The 16,991-nt window shown below is 41.7% G+C and overlaps 1 protein-coding gene across 1 annotated transcript in view; it reads left to right on the forward strand.

Annotated features, from left to right (window-relative positions):
* The window catches only part of PAPPA (pappalysin 1), a 255,070-nt gene that overhangs the window by 69,912 nt on the left and 168,167 nt on the right, over positions 1–16,991 (forward strand). Inside the window, exons 5-7 of the mRNA XM_032251598.1 lie at positions 1,050–1,242; positions 8,482–8,603; positions 16,369–16,867. Coding sequence (XP_032107489.1) covers positions 1,050–1,242; positions 8,482–8,603; positions 16,369–16,867 — 814 coding nt within the window. The remainder of the gene's footprint in view (positions 1–1,049; positions 1,243–8,481; positions 8,604–16,368; positions 16,868–16,991) is intronic.

Raw genomic sequence — 16,991 nt, forward strand, 5'->3', positions numbered from 1 at the left:
CCAAAACTTGTGAGAAGGGAAGGGGTTTAACGTGTCTGAAGCACAGCGCGCCAATGGCAGCACCGAGGGGAGATGGTACTGCTCATGTTTTCCGCACGCACACTACACTGGCTTGTTCCCAGGTCTGCCTGACTCCCTGGTCTGTGCTCTCTGCCTAGGCACCAAGCCTCTGTAGCCATGCAGCACTTTATCCTGCAATCCCTCTCCTTTCTTTTCCAATATTAGTCATGGGATCTGATCAACCTCAACAATCTCCTTCTTTAGTTCTTTAGAAGCCTTCCTGGTCTCCTGCCTCCGCCACCCAACCCATGCTGTCTTCCTCCCTTTATCAGTGATTGACATCACAGACTTTAGCAGCCTTGTAACAACCTTGACTCATACATTGGACTGATCTTGCCTCCATAACTAGACTGGGTACCTCTTCATGGGCAGGAACTTTTAAAGTTTCATCTTTTTATACCCTGTGGCACAGAGCAGAAATGTAGTAGACAATCAGAAGGTTTGTTTGAAGGGCAATATCACTGCATCAGTTAATAGTGAAATTAATGAATAAATGGGTGAAAGAATGTGAAGGAATGAATTGGAACCAGTGAGTGTATCAGAGAATGATTAAATGAGTGAGTGGATGAACAAGTGAATGAATGAATGAATGAATAAATGAGGGTTACTGAGTGGAGGGTGAGGGAGGGAGGGAGTAATGAAATTGTTGACTTAGTGCCCAGTGGATTCGAGGCCCGTGGAAAATAGCTCATCTTGCCTGTGTCCTTTGCCATGACCTCTGGGCTGCTCCCTTCCCAGTCTCAGCCATACTTTTTCAGCTCCATCCACCCTCCCCTCCCTCCTGTTTCCTCTCACCTGTCTCCAGAAGTGATGACTACACTAATTTGTTCACAGGCCATTAACTCTTGAGCGCTGGAAGAGGCCAGCCCTGAGTTGGCAAGGAACAACTTGGGTGCTGGCTCTCGTGCCACCAGGAGCCGTCATAACTCTCTCGCATACCTGCCCGCCCTCGTGGCTTGGTGCTTATCTCTCCCTCTGCCTGCTTGCAGATGACGACTGTACAGACTCCTTCACGCCCAATCAAGTCGCCAGAATGCACTGTTACCTGGACCTGATCTACCAGAGCTGGCAGCCCTCCAGGAAACCGGCGCCTGTTCCCCTCGCCCCCCAAGTTGTGGGTCACACAACGGACTCTGTGACGCTGGAGTGGTTCCCACCCATAGATGGCCATTTCTTTGAAAGGTGAGTGTATTCTGTATAGTGCTGATTCCCATCTTTCTCTCCTACCAAGAAGAGGGAAAGTTGGAAGCGAAGCAGACTTGGAGAGGGATTTTGAGGTATTTCTTGTTATCGTTCAAAAGATATCTCTGCCACCTAGCACAGTGACTGGCACATATAAGCATGTTGTAAATTTGGGGTCAGGGAATAAAAAAATGATTGCTAATAGAAACAAATAAATAATAACAAATATTTTTAAGGGAATGGGTGCTAAGATTCACTTAGTTATTAGAAACTTGGAAACCTCTTTTGCTATAGCCCTTCTCTGGGATGGAGGTACTAGTCTTGTCTCCATGAGCTCAGGATTTGTGATGGCCCCTGGTTAATAGGCAAAAAGGTTTATATTATATTAATTATTTTATATTATATCATATCATGTTTTACATATGGAGTGTATATATATATTTATGTGTGTATCACGTGTGTATATAAGTACATATTTACATATATGAATATATATACATATAAACCCAATTTTTGACTGTTCCAAATGTTTCTTTTTTAATTTTGCAGAACTAAAGGTAGAACTTTTATAAAATTTGGGAATGATAAACTGAGGCACAAGATGCCTCTGGTCTGCTTCCCTGACTGTTCATTAATTAATCATATGACCTTGAGCAAGTCACTTTCTGTCTCTGATTCTCCCTTACAGTACTTGGAATCTGGGTCTAATGATACTACAGTGGCTTGAAGGTGGAGACCTGCATCAAATGGTCTCTTGTGATACGTTCCCCCATACAGACTCCTTGAGGAGCTCAAGCTCTAAGAGGACCAGATTTAAAAGCGTCATGAAAGCAGACCACGATATTTGCATCTACTTGGGAATTTTGCCATAATTCAGGGAAGATTAGTGTATTACCTCTACTCCAGCCCTTCTTCAGGATGCTTTATCTAGTATTGGTGCTACAATATTAATGATGGTAAAAATAATAACCATGCTAATAATTAATTAATATTACTTTATTGTAGTTGCTGGGATCTATCAAGTGGTTACTTTGTGATGGATTCTATACTAAATGTTTTATATACAGAATTTCATTTAATCTTTCTGGTAATGTTGTATAACACGAATCATCTTCCTTATTTACTAGATAAGAAGAGAATTGGAGCTAAAAGAGGCTGAAAGGTGACCAGAGGGTCATAGAAAGTGGTAGGGACTGGGCTTCAGCTCCTGTTTTGTAGTGTCTTATCTTAGACTTCTATGTCGTTTCATTAAGTTGCTTCAAAGCTGAATTAGAGAAAAGGCATTATACCTCCCCTGCTGCAAAAAAAAAAAAAAGAGCCACAAAAAGAAGCAAGAAATTCTTATTTGCAAGTGTATTTGTCTGCATTTGTGTGCGTGTAAAAGACATATTTGGCAAAGGATCTAAATATACACTTCAAGACACACAAATGGCCTACAGCTATGTGGAAGAAATGCTCAACATCACGAATTATCAGGAAAAGGCAAATTAAAACCACACCCCTGTTAGAATGGATATTACCAAAAAGGCGAAAGATTACAAGTGTTAGCCAGGGTGTGGAGGAAAGGGAACGCTTGTACACTGGTGGTGGGAATGTAGGTTAATATAGCCATCGCGGAAAATGGTATGGGGGTTCCTCAGAACATTAAAAACAGGACTGCCATATCATCCAGAAATTTCAATTCTGTGTATATATTTAAAGAAATTGGCCAGGCACAGTGGCTCATACCTGTAATCCCAGCACTTTGGGAGGCGGAGGCGGGCGGATCACGAGGTCAAGAGATCGAGACCATCCTTGCCAACATGGTGAAACCTTGTCTCTACTAAAAATACAAAAATTAGCTGGGCGTGGTGGCACACGCCTGTAGTCCCAGCTACTCGGGAGACTGAAGCAGGACACTTGCTTGAACCCGGTGGGGGAGGTTGCAGTGAGTCGAGGTCACGCTACTGTACTCCAGCCTGGCACCTTGCAACGGAGCAAGACTATCTCAAAAAAAGGAAAAAAAAGGAATTGAAATTAGTATGCCAAAGACATAGCTACACTCCCATGTTCACTGTACGTTATTCACAACAGCTAAAATGTAGAAGCAACCTAGGTGTCCATCATCAGAGGAACAGGTAAAGAAAATGCTGTGTACAGATGGTCTCCAATTTATGATAATTTGACTTCCACTTTTTTGACTTCCCAATGACAAAAGAAGCAATATGCATTCAGCATTGCTTTTAGTATTAAGAAAGTATAAACCTATTGTAAGTTGAAAATTTCATAAGTCAAAAGTACATTTTTGACTTATCATATTTTCGACTTAAGATAGGCTTATTGAGTGAGTCCTAGCTCCATTGTAAGTCAAGGAGCATCTGTATATACACAATGGAATACTATTCAGCATTAAAAGGGGGAAAAATCCTGTCATTTTCAACAAAATGAATGAACCTGGAAGACATTATGCTAAGTGAAATAAGCCAGGCGCAGAAAGACAAATAACTACATAATATCACGTACACGTAGAATTTTAAAATATTGAATTCATAGAGGTAGAAAGTAGAATGATGACTACCAGGTAGGTGGGAAAGGGACGATGTTGACTGAAGGGCATAAAGTTTCAGTTAGGTGGGAGAAATAAGCTCTAGTGACCTGTTGCACAGAATGGTGACTCTAATGAATGAAAATGCATTATATATTTCAAAATTGTGAAAAGAATAGATTTCAGATGTTTTCACCAAAAAAAAAAAAGTGTGAGACATGATGGATTTGTTAATTTGCCCATTTTAATCACTCCACATTGTAAACATATGTCAAAACATCACATTGTACTCCATAAATATATACATACAATCATTGTATATCAATTAAAAATAAAATTTACAATTTTTTGAAACGTATTTAATCACAGTACCACATAAAATTTGGGTACTAATTTTTCATCATATTACCATCAGTACCTGAGTCTAGATTCTTTTTTGGCAGGTGGTAAATGTGATCATGAGGGAAGGAAATGCTCTTCCTAAGCTCTCTGTAGAGACTCCCCTTCCCCTGCCCCAGCTACCCTCACTGGGAGTGCAGAGCTGGGTTTGGGAAGCCTCATGTGACACTTCAGAGCTTTCCAGCAGTGCATAGATTTATTTTTTCTGTGGTGACGAGAAGTATCGGACTTTTGGTCAAGCCTTGGCCTCCATTCTACTTAAAAATGGAAGTTTTGTAAAGGAAGCTTCCTGTGTATGTATTTAATTTATATTTCACAAAGCAGTTATTATTCATTAAATAAATACCACCTGATTGTTGGAAACCTATTGGAGAGTTAATTGTTATATAATGAGATACGTCTCTGTTACATAGTGTCCTTAGCTTCAATCAGTATGTTTTTAATAACATATAGTCAGTCGGTTCTTGAGGCTCATACAATAGATATTCTGTGCAGTTTAAGATTTCATAACATAGTTATCATATGTTAAATTAAAACTGACATTTCCAAAACATATCTAATTAGGGTGAGCAGCTATGTTGACCATAGTCTATGGCTAAAAGAAGTCAGTCCACAAGTTCAGTACCTTGTTGTAAAGAAATGGAACTGTCTTTCATGTATGTCACTGTCCCACACACACGGAATTTAGACTCATGCAAATTGGCTTAGTAGAAAGTGTACAAGTTTTAATGTCAGGTCATCCATTTCACATTCTCAGCTTTATCACTCCCGGTTAACGGGACCTTGGGCAAATCTACCTTACCTCTGATCCTCTGAGTCTTCCTCCATCAAAATGTGCTAATTATGTCCATGTTGCCTGGCTTTCAGCAAAATAACTGTGGAACACAAAACACACACACTCTGTGTTCAAGGAATATCAGGTCCCATTTTGTGCAACATGTTCCAGAGCTATTTAGCTACTTGAAAATTTCCTTTCCCTGCAAAGCCTCTGGTGTTTTCCATTACATCCATCAATGCCAACCTCTCACCCCTGGCCATCCTCATGTCCTCCTGCTGTTCTCACATCTGTGGTCTGAGAGAATACAAGGGTTTCCCTTAAAAAACATATTCAGATCTTCCCACAGCCTGTGTCCTCACACATGGGCAACTGAATACATAATTTAAGGCCACCCCTAGTCTTCCTAACTCCTTTATTTTTATCTGTCTTGCAAACCCATGTTGACTGAGTGGTTTCAGTTACCTGAACAATTGGCCATGGTGTGTTGGAAATAGTACTGGACTGAAAATCAAGAGACCTGGGTCTGAAGTCTTTGTGACCTCATCCATTCCCTCTGCCTTTGGCCTCAGCTTTCTGATCTGTAAGCCAAAGATGTCCTAGCCTTTCTCAACCAAGGTTCCTCTTCTGAATTTTAGGACATGGAAAATGATTTGAGTAACTATTTCCTAATTTCTCCCAAAGATGCTACATAAGTACCATTTTAGTTTCATAGGAGACAAGTTAATTCATTATATATAATGGATGCCTTAGAGAAGCACTGTCCAATAGGATTTGCTGCAATAATGGAAATATTGTATATTAGCACCAAGATTGTAGCCATTAGCCAACTGGGGTTTGAAATGTGACTGGTGTGGCTGAAGAATCAAATTTCAAAATTTTTAAAATTTAAATTAAATTAAATTTAAATGGCCACACATGACTAATAGCTGCAATATTGGACAGCCCATACTTAGAGCTTTAAGCTTTGATTTTCATGAAACCCAAGTAAGAAAGATGAGCTCTCCTAGCTTTGGTATCCTGCATGTCTATGATTTCATTCTGTATGTTTGTGTATGTTTATGTGTAGATATAAGTATCCGTGAAGACAAAATGAATGCCAAAGATAGGAAACACATATAATTCCTACATGTGTAAGACATCATACCTTTGCTGTCAGCTGGATGATGATTTGTTCACTCATCAAAGTATTTATTGGGAGCCTAAGATGTATCAAGAATTCACTGAAACCCAGGTGGCTTTATGTGTATCACCCAAAATAAAACATCTAAAGGATACAGCAAGAAAGAATGAATGGCCATTAAGGTCAGCATGGTTACCAAATTCATCCCAGGACATCTGTAATCCCAGTGTCAACCTAAATCCAGTCATGTGACTCAGAGCCACTATGCATGGATTGTGGTCATCCTAAGGGAACTCTTCCTTCATTAGCAGTGCTAAGAAAGTCTCTCTCTGCACTCCTACTTTTCTGCATTTGAATATATTTGTATAATTGTTACTATTGCTACTCCAAGAGTAACTCATGTATTTAAAATATGTAGAAAATTTAGAAAACCAGGAAGAGTAATAATATGGGGTGGGATCAATCATCCTATATTCCAATGCCCAGAAATCGCTCCTGATAATATTTTGATTCAAAAGGTTATTTGAACATTGAGATATTGCTGTAGATTTAGATTTGGATATGACTTTTTCACTTAATATTATAGCTTATACATTTTCCATGAAGTTGCATAATCTTTATAAATATTTCTGCAATAACAGCTTGCCATTCCATTAAGCATATTAACCACAGGCTATTTAATGATTCCCTTATCACCAAATATTAATATTAGTGTGCTTGCAAAACAAGATGGTTTCACATTTACAATGATAAGGCTGAGAATGCAAAATCTACAATTTGAAGGCCTGCACTAGGTTAGTCATGAGTATTAGCACATGCCTAAATGACTGGTATCCATTCATCCATCCATCCATCCACCCATCCATCCATTCAACTGCTTATACTGACCAACAATATAAAACAAATTGTGTGCTGTCCTCTGAGAGAAAAAAATAATAGTTATTAGATATTGACTTTGTCCTCAATGACCTCATAATCTGTTGGGGAAAACTCTCTTGCATGCCAAAAAACATGTCTTCACAAGGAGATGATGTCCAAGGTGAGCTTGAAAGAGGAGAAACATCACCAAAGTGAAAAAAGTCTGCAGAGGGGATGTGGGTAACATGACACAACATGATAGATAGGCAGAGCTTATCATGGAGAGAAACAAAGCTAGGGTGGAGCAGAAGATAGTATGAAAGAGCATTGACGACCACATCACAGGACATTAGGGGGTAACAAGAGACGTAAGCAGGGGCATGACCTGTTCATCCTGAGGTTTGGGAATGATCTCCTGTCAGCGGTATGGAGGAGGAACAGGGAGCCAGCAGCACACTGTGATGCTCACAAGCGCGTGGTTCCTGACTGTGTGAGCTTAGAGGCATAGAAAATGCCCCTGTAAGGGAAAAGCCATAACGCTTCAGACCTGGTTTCTCCACTGCATCCTTTCAGGTAGCCAAAGCACAGAGATTCTTCCAGGAGTGATGAAAGAGTTATCATCAGGACCATTGCACTTTGAGAAATAATGGGTTGGGCTGGGACATTTCTTGACATCTTCTCAGGATTTAGTTTCCAGTCCCTCTGCAGAGGTCACTCAAATTTGCAGGTTTTGGTTCACAATAAGACAGGAGAAGAGGATTCATTCCTCTCCCTTCTCCACAACTGCCTCATAAACAGATGCCAAATCTGGAAAATGAGTAGGATCCCAGAGACTGCTATAGCCAAAATGAAGATTGAATCCAGATACACAAGAGACAAGTTGGTAGGGGAAGCCATCATAATATTCCACTTCTGTGACTGGTCCTATTGAGGAATTGGCTAGCCCCTTGGAAAGCTGCTAAAATCAATTAGATGGCATGGTAGAGAAACCACTTTTGACTGTAAAATTGAGGAGTGACTCATCCATCCACAGAATGTCAAGGCTAGAAGGTTCTTTAGGCGTCATGTAATCCAGCCCTCTTACTCTCAGATGAAGGAACCATGGCGTCTTTATATTTAATGCCTAAAACACAGGATGGTGTCTAGCACATAGTAGGTACCTAATAAATATTGTAAAAGGAGTAAACTTTGAGAACAAAATGGAGCAAAAGATTTTCTCATAACTGCATTGCAAATCCTCAGTGGAGCTCTACATGACCAACAAAATTAAAATTATTGCAGGTGGTAAGTCATCAGCCTGTTGACTTTGTGCTGCTAAAAATCAGAGGTATCTATACATCATCAGAACATAAACCACTTAGGCCCAAATGAGGCTTTTGCTGGGCAGTGGAGAGGCATTTCACTTACAGTTATTTCCAAAAGCCTTGGCATATGTAGGAGAAAAGGGGGAAACACAAGTTTGCTGTGTTCTCTGCCCCATTGACTCTGGCCTAGTCCCATCGGTTACCCATTCAATTGTTCCTAAGCCGGTGCATTTTCCCTCTTTCCTTGGCCTCCTAGAGAATTGGGATCAGCATGTGATCTTTGCCTGGAGGGGAGAATCCTGGTGCAGTATGCTTTCAACGCCTCCTCCCCAATGCCCTGCAGCCCATCAGGACACTGGAGTCCTCCTGAAGCAGAAGGTAAGCAAGCCTTGTGGAAGCTCATTGACAGGTGGAGTGTGCAAAGAACAGCTCTTTCATGGAGTTTTATGATTTTTACTGGTCTTCCCCACGTACCGTTTGATTTGATTAACATTATCCTGCAAGGTTAGTAGTCAAGCACTTACCCATTTGACAAATACTTTTTGAGCACCTGCCATATCCTAATATGTTATTCTCATATCACATATGAGAAAACAAAGGCACCAAGATATTAAGAAGTGCCAAGGCCATGCACCTGATAAAAACACAGTGTCCTGGGGTATTTATATATCCTTCAGACCCCGACTGCTTGTGGTTATAAACAAGGCCACTTTAGAGTCAATACGAATATTTTGGGGCTTCAAGGCATCAGTAGTCTTTGATTCTTCTTCTGTTATTTCTTAGACTACACAGGGCACTTTCACATATGTTGCAAGTATTCCTTTTAATTTCTTCCATACACCCTCTTTTTGGGATCTATTTACTTGTAAGACACTTAAAGAAAGTGCGGTATGATCGCCACTATTATGGGTTCCACCCACTGTCAGACTCTTCCCTGCACAGGGGTGTCTCCCAGGCTTCCCAAGGAACCAATGATCTCTGTGCTTTCTTACATCATCACTGAAATTAAGGAGAAGAATACCTTTTGCCAAATGCTTGTTGTCACACTTTGTCACTTGGCCTCAGAACCAGGCTGGCAGAGGTTCCATACATTCCTCTTAGTCTTCCGTCTCCCCCTCCCTGGTCCTTGGGGATGTACACATAGACCCTGCCCCCAGCCAGTCCCTCTTGCTCCTCTGCAGGTCATCTCATGCCAGCAGTCACTGGGTGAGGACACTATTACACCAGCGCATCAGAGGGAGCGGAATCAGCCTTCTCGCTGAACACCAGTGAGAACTCCTCCGCTATCCTCTATATTTTTAGAAAGAAGGTTGAAAAGAAAAAGCCAGAGATAGAATAAAGCAAGGGGGAAGGATCAGAGAGGAAAGTGAAACGACGGCCCTGCACTTTATTTTTTAAAGTAGCTTAAAATAAAAATGAGAGTCAAACTTGGGAAGTCTAAACAAATCCATCTGGAATGTAAAGCAAGAGGGATGTCTGGGAAAAGCCCTCAGTTCAGCCTCACAGATTCACAGGCTGTCAGACCTGAGAGAGATGCCTGGGGTCATCCAGCCTGGGCTCCCCCCAAGTGCAGGAATCCCCTCTAAGTGCATCCTCACTGAGGTTTCCTTGTGCTTGTTCAAGCTCCAGTTTTTTTAGAAAGTTCTTGAAATCTGCAATTGTAATTTTTCCACCCAAACTGAACCCACTTTGGGTTGTCACAGAGAATGTGTGTCTCTGCCACCTGACAGCATTTTGCATACTTGTATCTAGTGAGCCCACCTCACTAGTGACAAACACAGGCGCTATATGCTGGACACTGTCTTGGGCACGTGGGCAAGACGGTGCTGACTGTCTGCTAGGGAAGCCAGATAAGTAAATGGGCAATTGCCATTCAGTGTGAACAGGCTTATGGTAATAGAAGTGTCAGGTAATGCTGGGGGCCCATAAGAAGGGATCTCATGCAGAATTGGAGACTCAGTCTTCCCACAAAATATCACAACACTATTAACAAGGTGCATTTGAGAATGTGAAAGAAGCTTGGTACGTTCACATAGTGGCTGTTTTCTAAATCTAGTTCCGAGGCTTATGGGGTCCCTGGAGGCTTTTTTAGGGTGTCCTCAAAGTCACCCTATTATGAAAAGTATTTTCATAATAATACATGGCATCATCTACTTTTCCACTCTCATTCTCTCATGAGAGTCCAGTGAAGTTATCTGATAGACACATGACATGGGATGTCATATGTGCTCTGACAGCTAATGGAACACACTCTTATGTTTTATTGAATTTTAAAATGTCATAGCTTTAGTTTATAATACAGAAACTACTAATAGATACAACCTGCATAAGCAAAATCTCAGTATGGCTGTAAGAGTTTAAGTCGGTGCAGACATGAAAAATAAGGCAGAGGTGGGTTTTCAGGTTTGAGAGGTGCTTGGTAGGTAGAATTAACAAGCACAGTGATGCTTAGTTCCTTGGGAAGTCTGGGAGACACCCCTGAGCAGGGAAGAGTCTGATAGTGGGTGGAACCCATAACAGTGGCTATCATAAGTCACTTTCTTTAAGTGTCTTACAAGTAAACAAGAAGTAAGACGGGTAAGATGGACAATGGCCAGGTGAGGATGGGTTTGGATTCACACCGAGGGCAGTGAGAAAACCACGTGCCTTATGAGGACATGGTATATGGTAAGACCTGTGTGTCATAAAGATTGCTCAGGCTGCTCTGTGAAGAAGAGATCAAGGGGATTTGGTTGCTGAAGGAAGGGAAGCACCAAAGGGGCTGTTGCCAAAATCCAGCGGAGGAATGATGGTGGCCTGGTGGGGTCCATGGCTGTGATAATGGAGAGAAGTTTGAGGTTGAGAGGTACGTGGAAGGTGGAATTAACAAGACTCTCCCCTGAGACATCTCTGGCTAAAATTATCTTGCTTTGTTCTACCACTTGTTTGAGTAAAATTATTTCCAGACATCTCCCCACACCTCCATCCAACGCAATTATCAGTTGGTAAAGTTTGCTCCTAGTTTGTTCTTGACCTTTTTAAAGTATGATCTGCAGAATGGTGTTCAACGGGAGGCACTGAGGTCTCCGGTTCCCTGAGCCAATTCGGAGCTACAAGGAAACCCAGCAGCCTTGGGTTTTCCTTCTATGTAAATTTAGTACATGCGGGCCAGGAAAAGACACTGTTCTTTTTTTAGAACATCCTATTACAGTCTCTGTGATCCTTTTGGCTCAGACCCTTTTAACATCCTTGAAGAAATAAACTTTTCCATGAGCCAAATTCTGTAATTTATTTCTCAACTCATTCTCATCCTATTTATCTTTGCATGTTTAAGTTTTTAGACTTCTCAAACTAACTTAAAACTCTTAAATTCATTAGCAATGCCAGACATATCTGTAGGGTTGGGAAAAAAAAAACATGGGGGGGGTGCAGGGGAGGAAAAAGAGGAGGACTGGAATGTGATCTCAGCCCTACTATTGATGTACTCTGTTCCCTTGAGTGAGTCACTTAGCTTCTCTGAAAATGACATTGTATCCACAGAATGAAAAGTTGAACCATAATGTCATTTCCAGCTCTAATATTCCATGGAGCTGTAACTTCTTTTTATCCCATATAAACTAGATGGAAGATTCTTCATTTAACAAATCTTTATTGGAAATCTATTGCATTTCATTAGCTTCATTTCAAAGAAGGTAAATATAGTCATAGAACCTTCTTGCCTTTGTTCACAGATAGAGGTTGTGCTCCTACCCCTTAGCAAAAACTGCTATTTCATACATGAATATTTTTGAGGTATTTGATGCCATGTTATATCTGTAGCCTAGAAATTAGATACCTTTCTTGATCTGATTGATTCAAATTCCAGTTAAGATCACTTATGTAAGTATAAAATAGATCCCAAGTGTTGGGTTTTCCATGAGAGATTAACACATGGCACTGTTTTCATTTTTTTCTCATTTGAGTGTTTTCTCTACTTTTCTGCACAGAATGTTTCAGGTGTGCTTAACTATTTACCTGGAAAAAAGCTTGGTACCAAGTTTTTATAACTTATATTGTGTCAACAGCTGCAGTGTTTATATACAAAGATACATAACGGGTGCCTATGTAGTGCTTCACAAATGTAAATGTAGATTGGCATGAATGTGTGTAAATATATATGTCTATACACATATATGACCATATTTCTAGTGGACAGCCTATATAAACATGTAACTTTTCATTTAATCATCACATATACAAAAGGTATCTATTGATAATGAAGCAACAGGGCTTTTGCACTTATTTTTCTTTTTTTCTATGTTTATTCTTTTCTTTCCTTCCACCCTTTGTACTCCCCCTTCCTTATCTCCCTCCTTTCTTTCTCTGTTTCTGTTTCTCAGCTCCCATCCTCACCTTGCAACTACATGTCCAATCAATCTTCCAACTGTGTTCATTTTCTCTCCTTAGGAATTCTGCCTTGCCCTCTCCTTGCATGGTTTCTTGAAGTCCATATATTGTCTGCATTAGTACAATACTCTCCTAAATGGTCTCACAAGACTAAAAGCTCCCTGAAAACAGAGATCATGTTGGGAAATCTATGCTCTTGGAGCTTAGCCTACCTTTGGACACACACCTGGCACTCAGTAGTGACTCTTTGAATGCATGGATGGATGGAAGGATGGTTGGATGGATACATGGCTGGTTGGCTGGCTGGATGGATGGATGGATGGATGAATAGTGTTTGTGTCTCTAAACAGTGTTTTGTTGTTGTTGTTTTTGTTTTTTTGAGATGGAGCTTCACTCTTGTTGCCCAGGATGGAGTGCAATGGCACAATCTGGGATCATTGCAACCTCTGCCTCCTGGGTTCAAGCAGTTCTCCTGCCTCAGCCTCCCAAGTAGCTGGGATTACAGGCATGCGCCACCACACCTGGCTAATTTCGTATTTTTAGCAAAGACGGGGTTTTGCCATGTTGGTCAGGCTGGTCTTGAACTCCTCACCTCAAGTGATCTGCTCGCCTCGACCTCTCAAAGTCCTGGGATTACAGGCATGAGCCACTGCACTCAGCCAACAGTGGTTTTTCTGAAAGGCGACTCTGATGTCACTCATTTGCTCAGAATTTCTCAGTAGCTCTTCATCTATTTCAGTATAAAATTCAGTTTCCTTAATGTGTCATACAAGCCACTTCACAGTCTTGGTTCCACTTAGCGTACCAGCCTCAGCACTTGTTGCTCTACAATTACACTCAAAACCATAGTCACCTTAACTTACACTTTCTCCCAACTGTTTTCCTCTTTGGAATACCTCCTCTTATCAACATTTTTTCCGTGTTAGTACCTCCCTACTTTCCAGGACATGGATAATGTATTTATGAGCATCAATTAAAGATCTCATCCTAGTCAAGGTTTTGCAGCCATCCTGAGGTAGGTGACATTACAGTAGGTAACACAATGAGAAACTCTATAACTGATATTTTAACCCAACTTTCATTGCTTCAAAGCCTGGCACATTGCCTGGACCTACAATATCATATTCTACTCCCTGCCAGGGAATTTCTAAACCATCTGAGTCTCAGTTTCCTATTCTGTAAAATGAATTTCATACGACCTGCATCACAGGTTTTGTGCCAGTGTAAAAAGACCTGAGGCGTGTAATGTGCTTGGCACAGTGCCTGCACATTGAGGATGGGCAATTCGTGAAGGCTAGCATTATTAATGAGGTTGCTATTTTGGTTATGGTTACGCTCAATGCCTCTTGGGACTCTTTTTTATATCTAAGGGTTTGCCTCTAATAACCAGACAACCACAAGCTTTGTTAAGATTTCTACTCCTATTTACTTGCTTGAGCATAATGACCAGACTCACCTTCCTGTCCTTTGGAAGCATTTGGTCCTTCTGTTGATTAACAAGAAACTAGGGAGGAAGGATGAGCCAGGCAGATTTGTCATCTTTGCTCTCCTGTGGCTTCCTACCACTGACAGCCACTTTCTCCAGGGAAGGGAGAAAGATTACGTTATCCCTTGGCAGCTGCAGGAGAAAGCCCATGGAGGGGTGGAATGTTCACCTGGCACCCACCATCAGGAAGCATGCTCTGATGTTCCATGCTGTAACTTTTAACTTGATATTAACAGGATAGAAGGTCCTTCCTTTAACAAATATTTATTGAGCATCCACTGTGTGAATTTTCTATGGACCAGGCACACTGTTTTAAGCAAAAGCTACATGGCATTGAGTGAAACATTGCTCTTTAATAGGGGCAAAAATGACAACTCTCTACAGGATTTTGATGACAATTAGATGTGTTAACTAATGACTAGGAGATGTGTTTCATATACTGTAAAGTGCTGCCTTCAATGAAGTTGACTGAATGAATAAGTGACACATGTGTGTCAACATCCCACAAAGTTAAGAGAGTCAGAACTCAGTGGGTTGGAAAGTAGACAAGAAGAAAGGCTTCAGCTAGGTGGGAAGTCCTACTTGTGTTTTTCCCCTAAACTAAGGGTTGCTTTGAGCCAGAAGTTGCTGCAAATAATGAATGAAACTAGCCAAGGAGAGATAGAGGAAATTGTAATTAAATTCATCTTCTCTTACTCTGATGGATTATGTCTAAGAAGTTTCTGTATATTTTTTGACCCTCCTTCTCTTTCCCTCTTCTCTTCTGCATCTCTACTTGGTGGCTTCTCTCTTTCCTTGGCTAAGCAGAGGCAAGGAGGTTAGAGGCATTTACAGCCTTCACTGGCATAGATTTTTCAATCCAAATAACTTTCTAGTATTAGTGATTCCTATTATGCTATAACATTACCACAAAACATTTTAAAGCAAGTATCTTTTCTTTCTTTTTTTTTTTTTTGTGTTTAGGTTTTTTGTTTATTTGTTTCAGAAATATCCAGGGCCACCCCCCCCCTCCCAACGTACCACTGATGCTGAAGAAAAAAAGAATGTGGCTAGGTGGGCATGGTAACACATGCCTATATCAGCTACTCAGGAGGCTGAGGCAGGGGGACCACTTGAGCCTAGGAGTTTCAGCCTGCAGTGAGCTATGAGCAGACCATTCCACTCCAGCCTGGGCAATAGAGCAGGATTCCATCTCTCTTTTTTTTTTTTTAAGGTGGCTCATTGGACAACTTGAGGTCCGTCATCTTACCGTCTGGTCTGTATTTCTCATGAGGCTCCCTTAAACAAATTAGAGCCGATCACTCCATTGAGTCCTGGCTCTTTTTCTCAGTAGTACAAGGAAGAGCTCTCTGGGGGTCTAGATGTGATCTCAGCAGAGAAAAATTCAGAAGTTGCTGCAGGCTGAGATCAATGGGGATGAAGCATCATCTCCCTAGGGAAAGAGGAGAAGAATCCCTCCTTCCTTCTCCCTGCTCCTCACCCAACCCTCCCCTTCCTGAGTCAGACAGAACAGAGCATGGAGAAGCTCAGTGGTATGGAATGACCGCATGTAGAGAAGGGGAGGAGGAGAGATGAGAGGGCTCCAAGGCTGCCTTCCAGCTCTGTTGTTCATGGTTCTAGACGGTTTCCTCCCAGGTCCTCAGTCTGCAGGGTGGATGCTATTTATGCTCACGTATTCTTTGCTGGTAGGCGGGGTGGATGTCTGGATTTCTGTCAGTCCAAGTGGGTTTTACCAATGGTAGTAATACTACAGGGATTCTAATTTATTCTAATGTCCCCTACATCCAATAGACAAACAGTACAGATTGCAAAAAGGGGCAAAACTCGGTTCTAATGCTGACCTTTATACTTCAAGCTGCATGAACCTGATCGATTAACTCTATATTTGGGAGCCTGTTTTCTCACCTACTAAATAAGTTCTTGCAAGCATTAAAGAAGTTCAGGGAATGCAGTGGGTGTTTAGCCAATGTGTACCCTTTACTTATTTTCATCTTAGGCAGCACAGCCTCCAAGTAGAAGATGAGGAAGGGAAGTTTGAACATCAGCTAGATAGTGAGACGAAAGCAGTGTGACTAAATGTCTGGTGATTCATCTGAAATCTGTATCGCAAGGATGGGGATGAGGTGGATGCTGTGTATATAGCAGATTTACCAAGACACCAAAACATTCCTTTCCTTTTCCCCTCTGTCTAAGTTCTAGCCAGGCCAATTTCTCCTGGGGTCCACAGGAAACACTATGGATGAGAATAAAGCTCTTTCCTCAAGAACGCATTCCCTCATCTCTTCTCCATAGGTCATCCTGATGTTGAACAGCCCTGTAAGTCCAATGTCCGCACTTGGAGCCCAAATGCAGCTGTCAACCCACACACGGTTCCTCCAGCCTGCCCAGAGCCACAAGGCTGCTACCTGGAGCTGGAATTCCTCTACCCCTTGGTCCCTGAGTCTCTGACCATTTGGGTGACCTTTGTCTCCACTGACTGGGACCCCAGTGGAGCTGTCAATGACATCAAACTGTTGACTGTCAGCGGGAAGAACATCTCCCTGGGCCCTCAGAATGTCTTCTGTGACATCCCACTAACCATCAGACTCCAGGACATGGGTGAGGAGGTGTATGGCATCCAAATCTATACGCTGGACGAGCATCTGGAGATTGATGCTGCCATGTTGACCTCCCTTGCAGACACCCCGCTCTGTCTACAGTGTAAGCCCCTGCAGTATAAGGTGGTCCGAGACCCTCCTCTCCAGGCAGATGTGGCCTCCATCCTTCATCTCAACAGGAAATTCGTAGACACGTAAGTGCACTCTCCGAATGGGGAGCTTGTTAAGTGGGTGGTTTGTGGAAGAATGTGAGGCAGGTCAGAGAGGCCTGGACAGGAAAGGGAAGGTTCGTCACAGCAAGAGTCATTCTAGGGATTG

The sequence above is a fragment of the Sapajus apella genome, unplaced genomic scaffold (assembly GCF_009761245.1).
Source record: "Sapajus apella isolate SASKATOON/1434 unplaced genomic scaffold, GSC_monkey_1.0 scaffold76, whole genome shotgun sequence".
Classification (NCBI taxonomy): domain Eukaryota; kingdom Metazoa; phylum Chordata; class Mammalia; order Primates; family Cebidae; genus Sapajus; species Sapajus apella.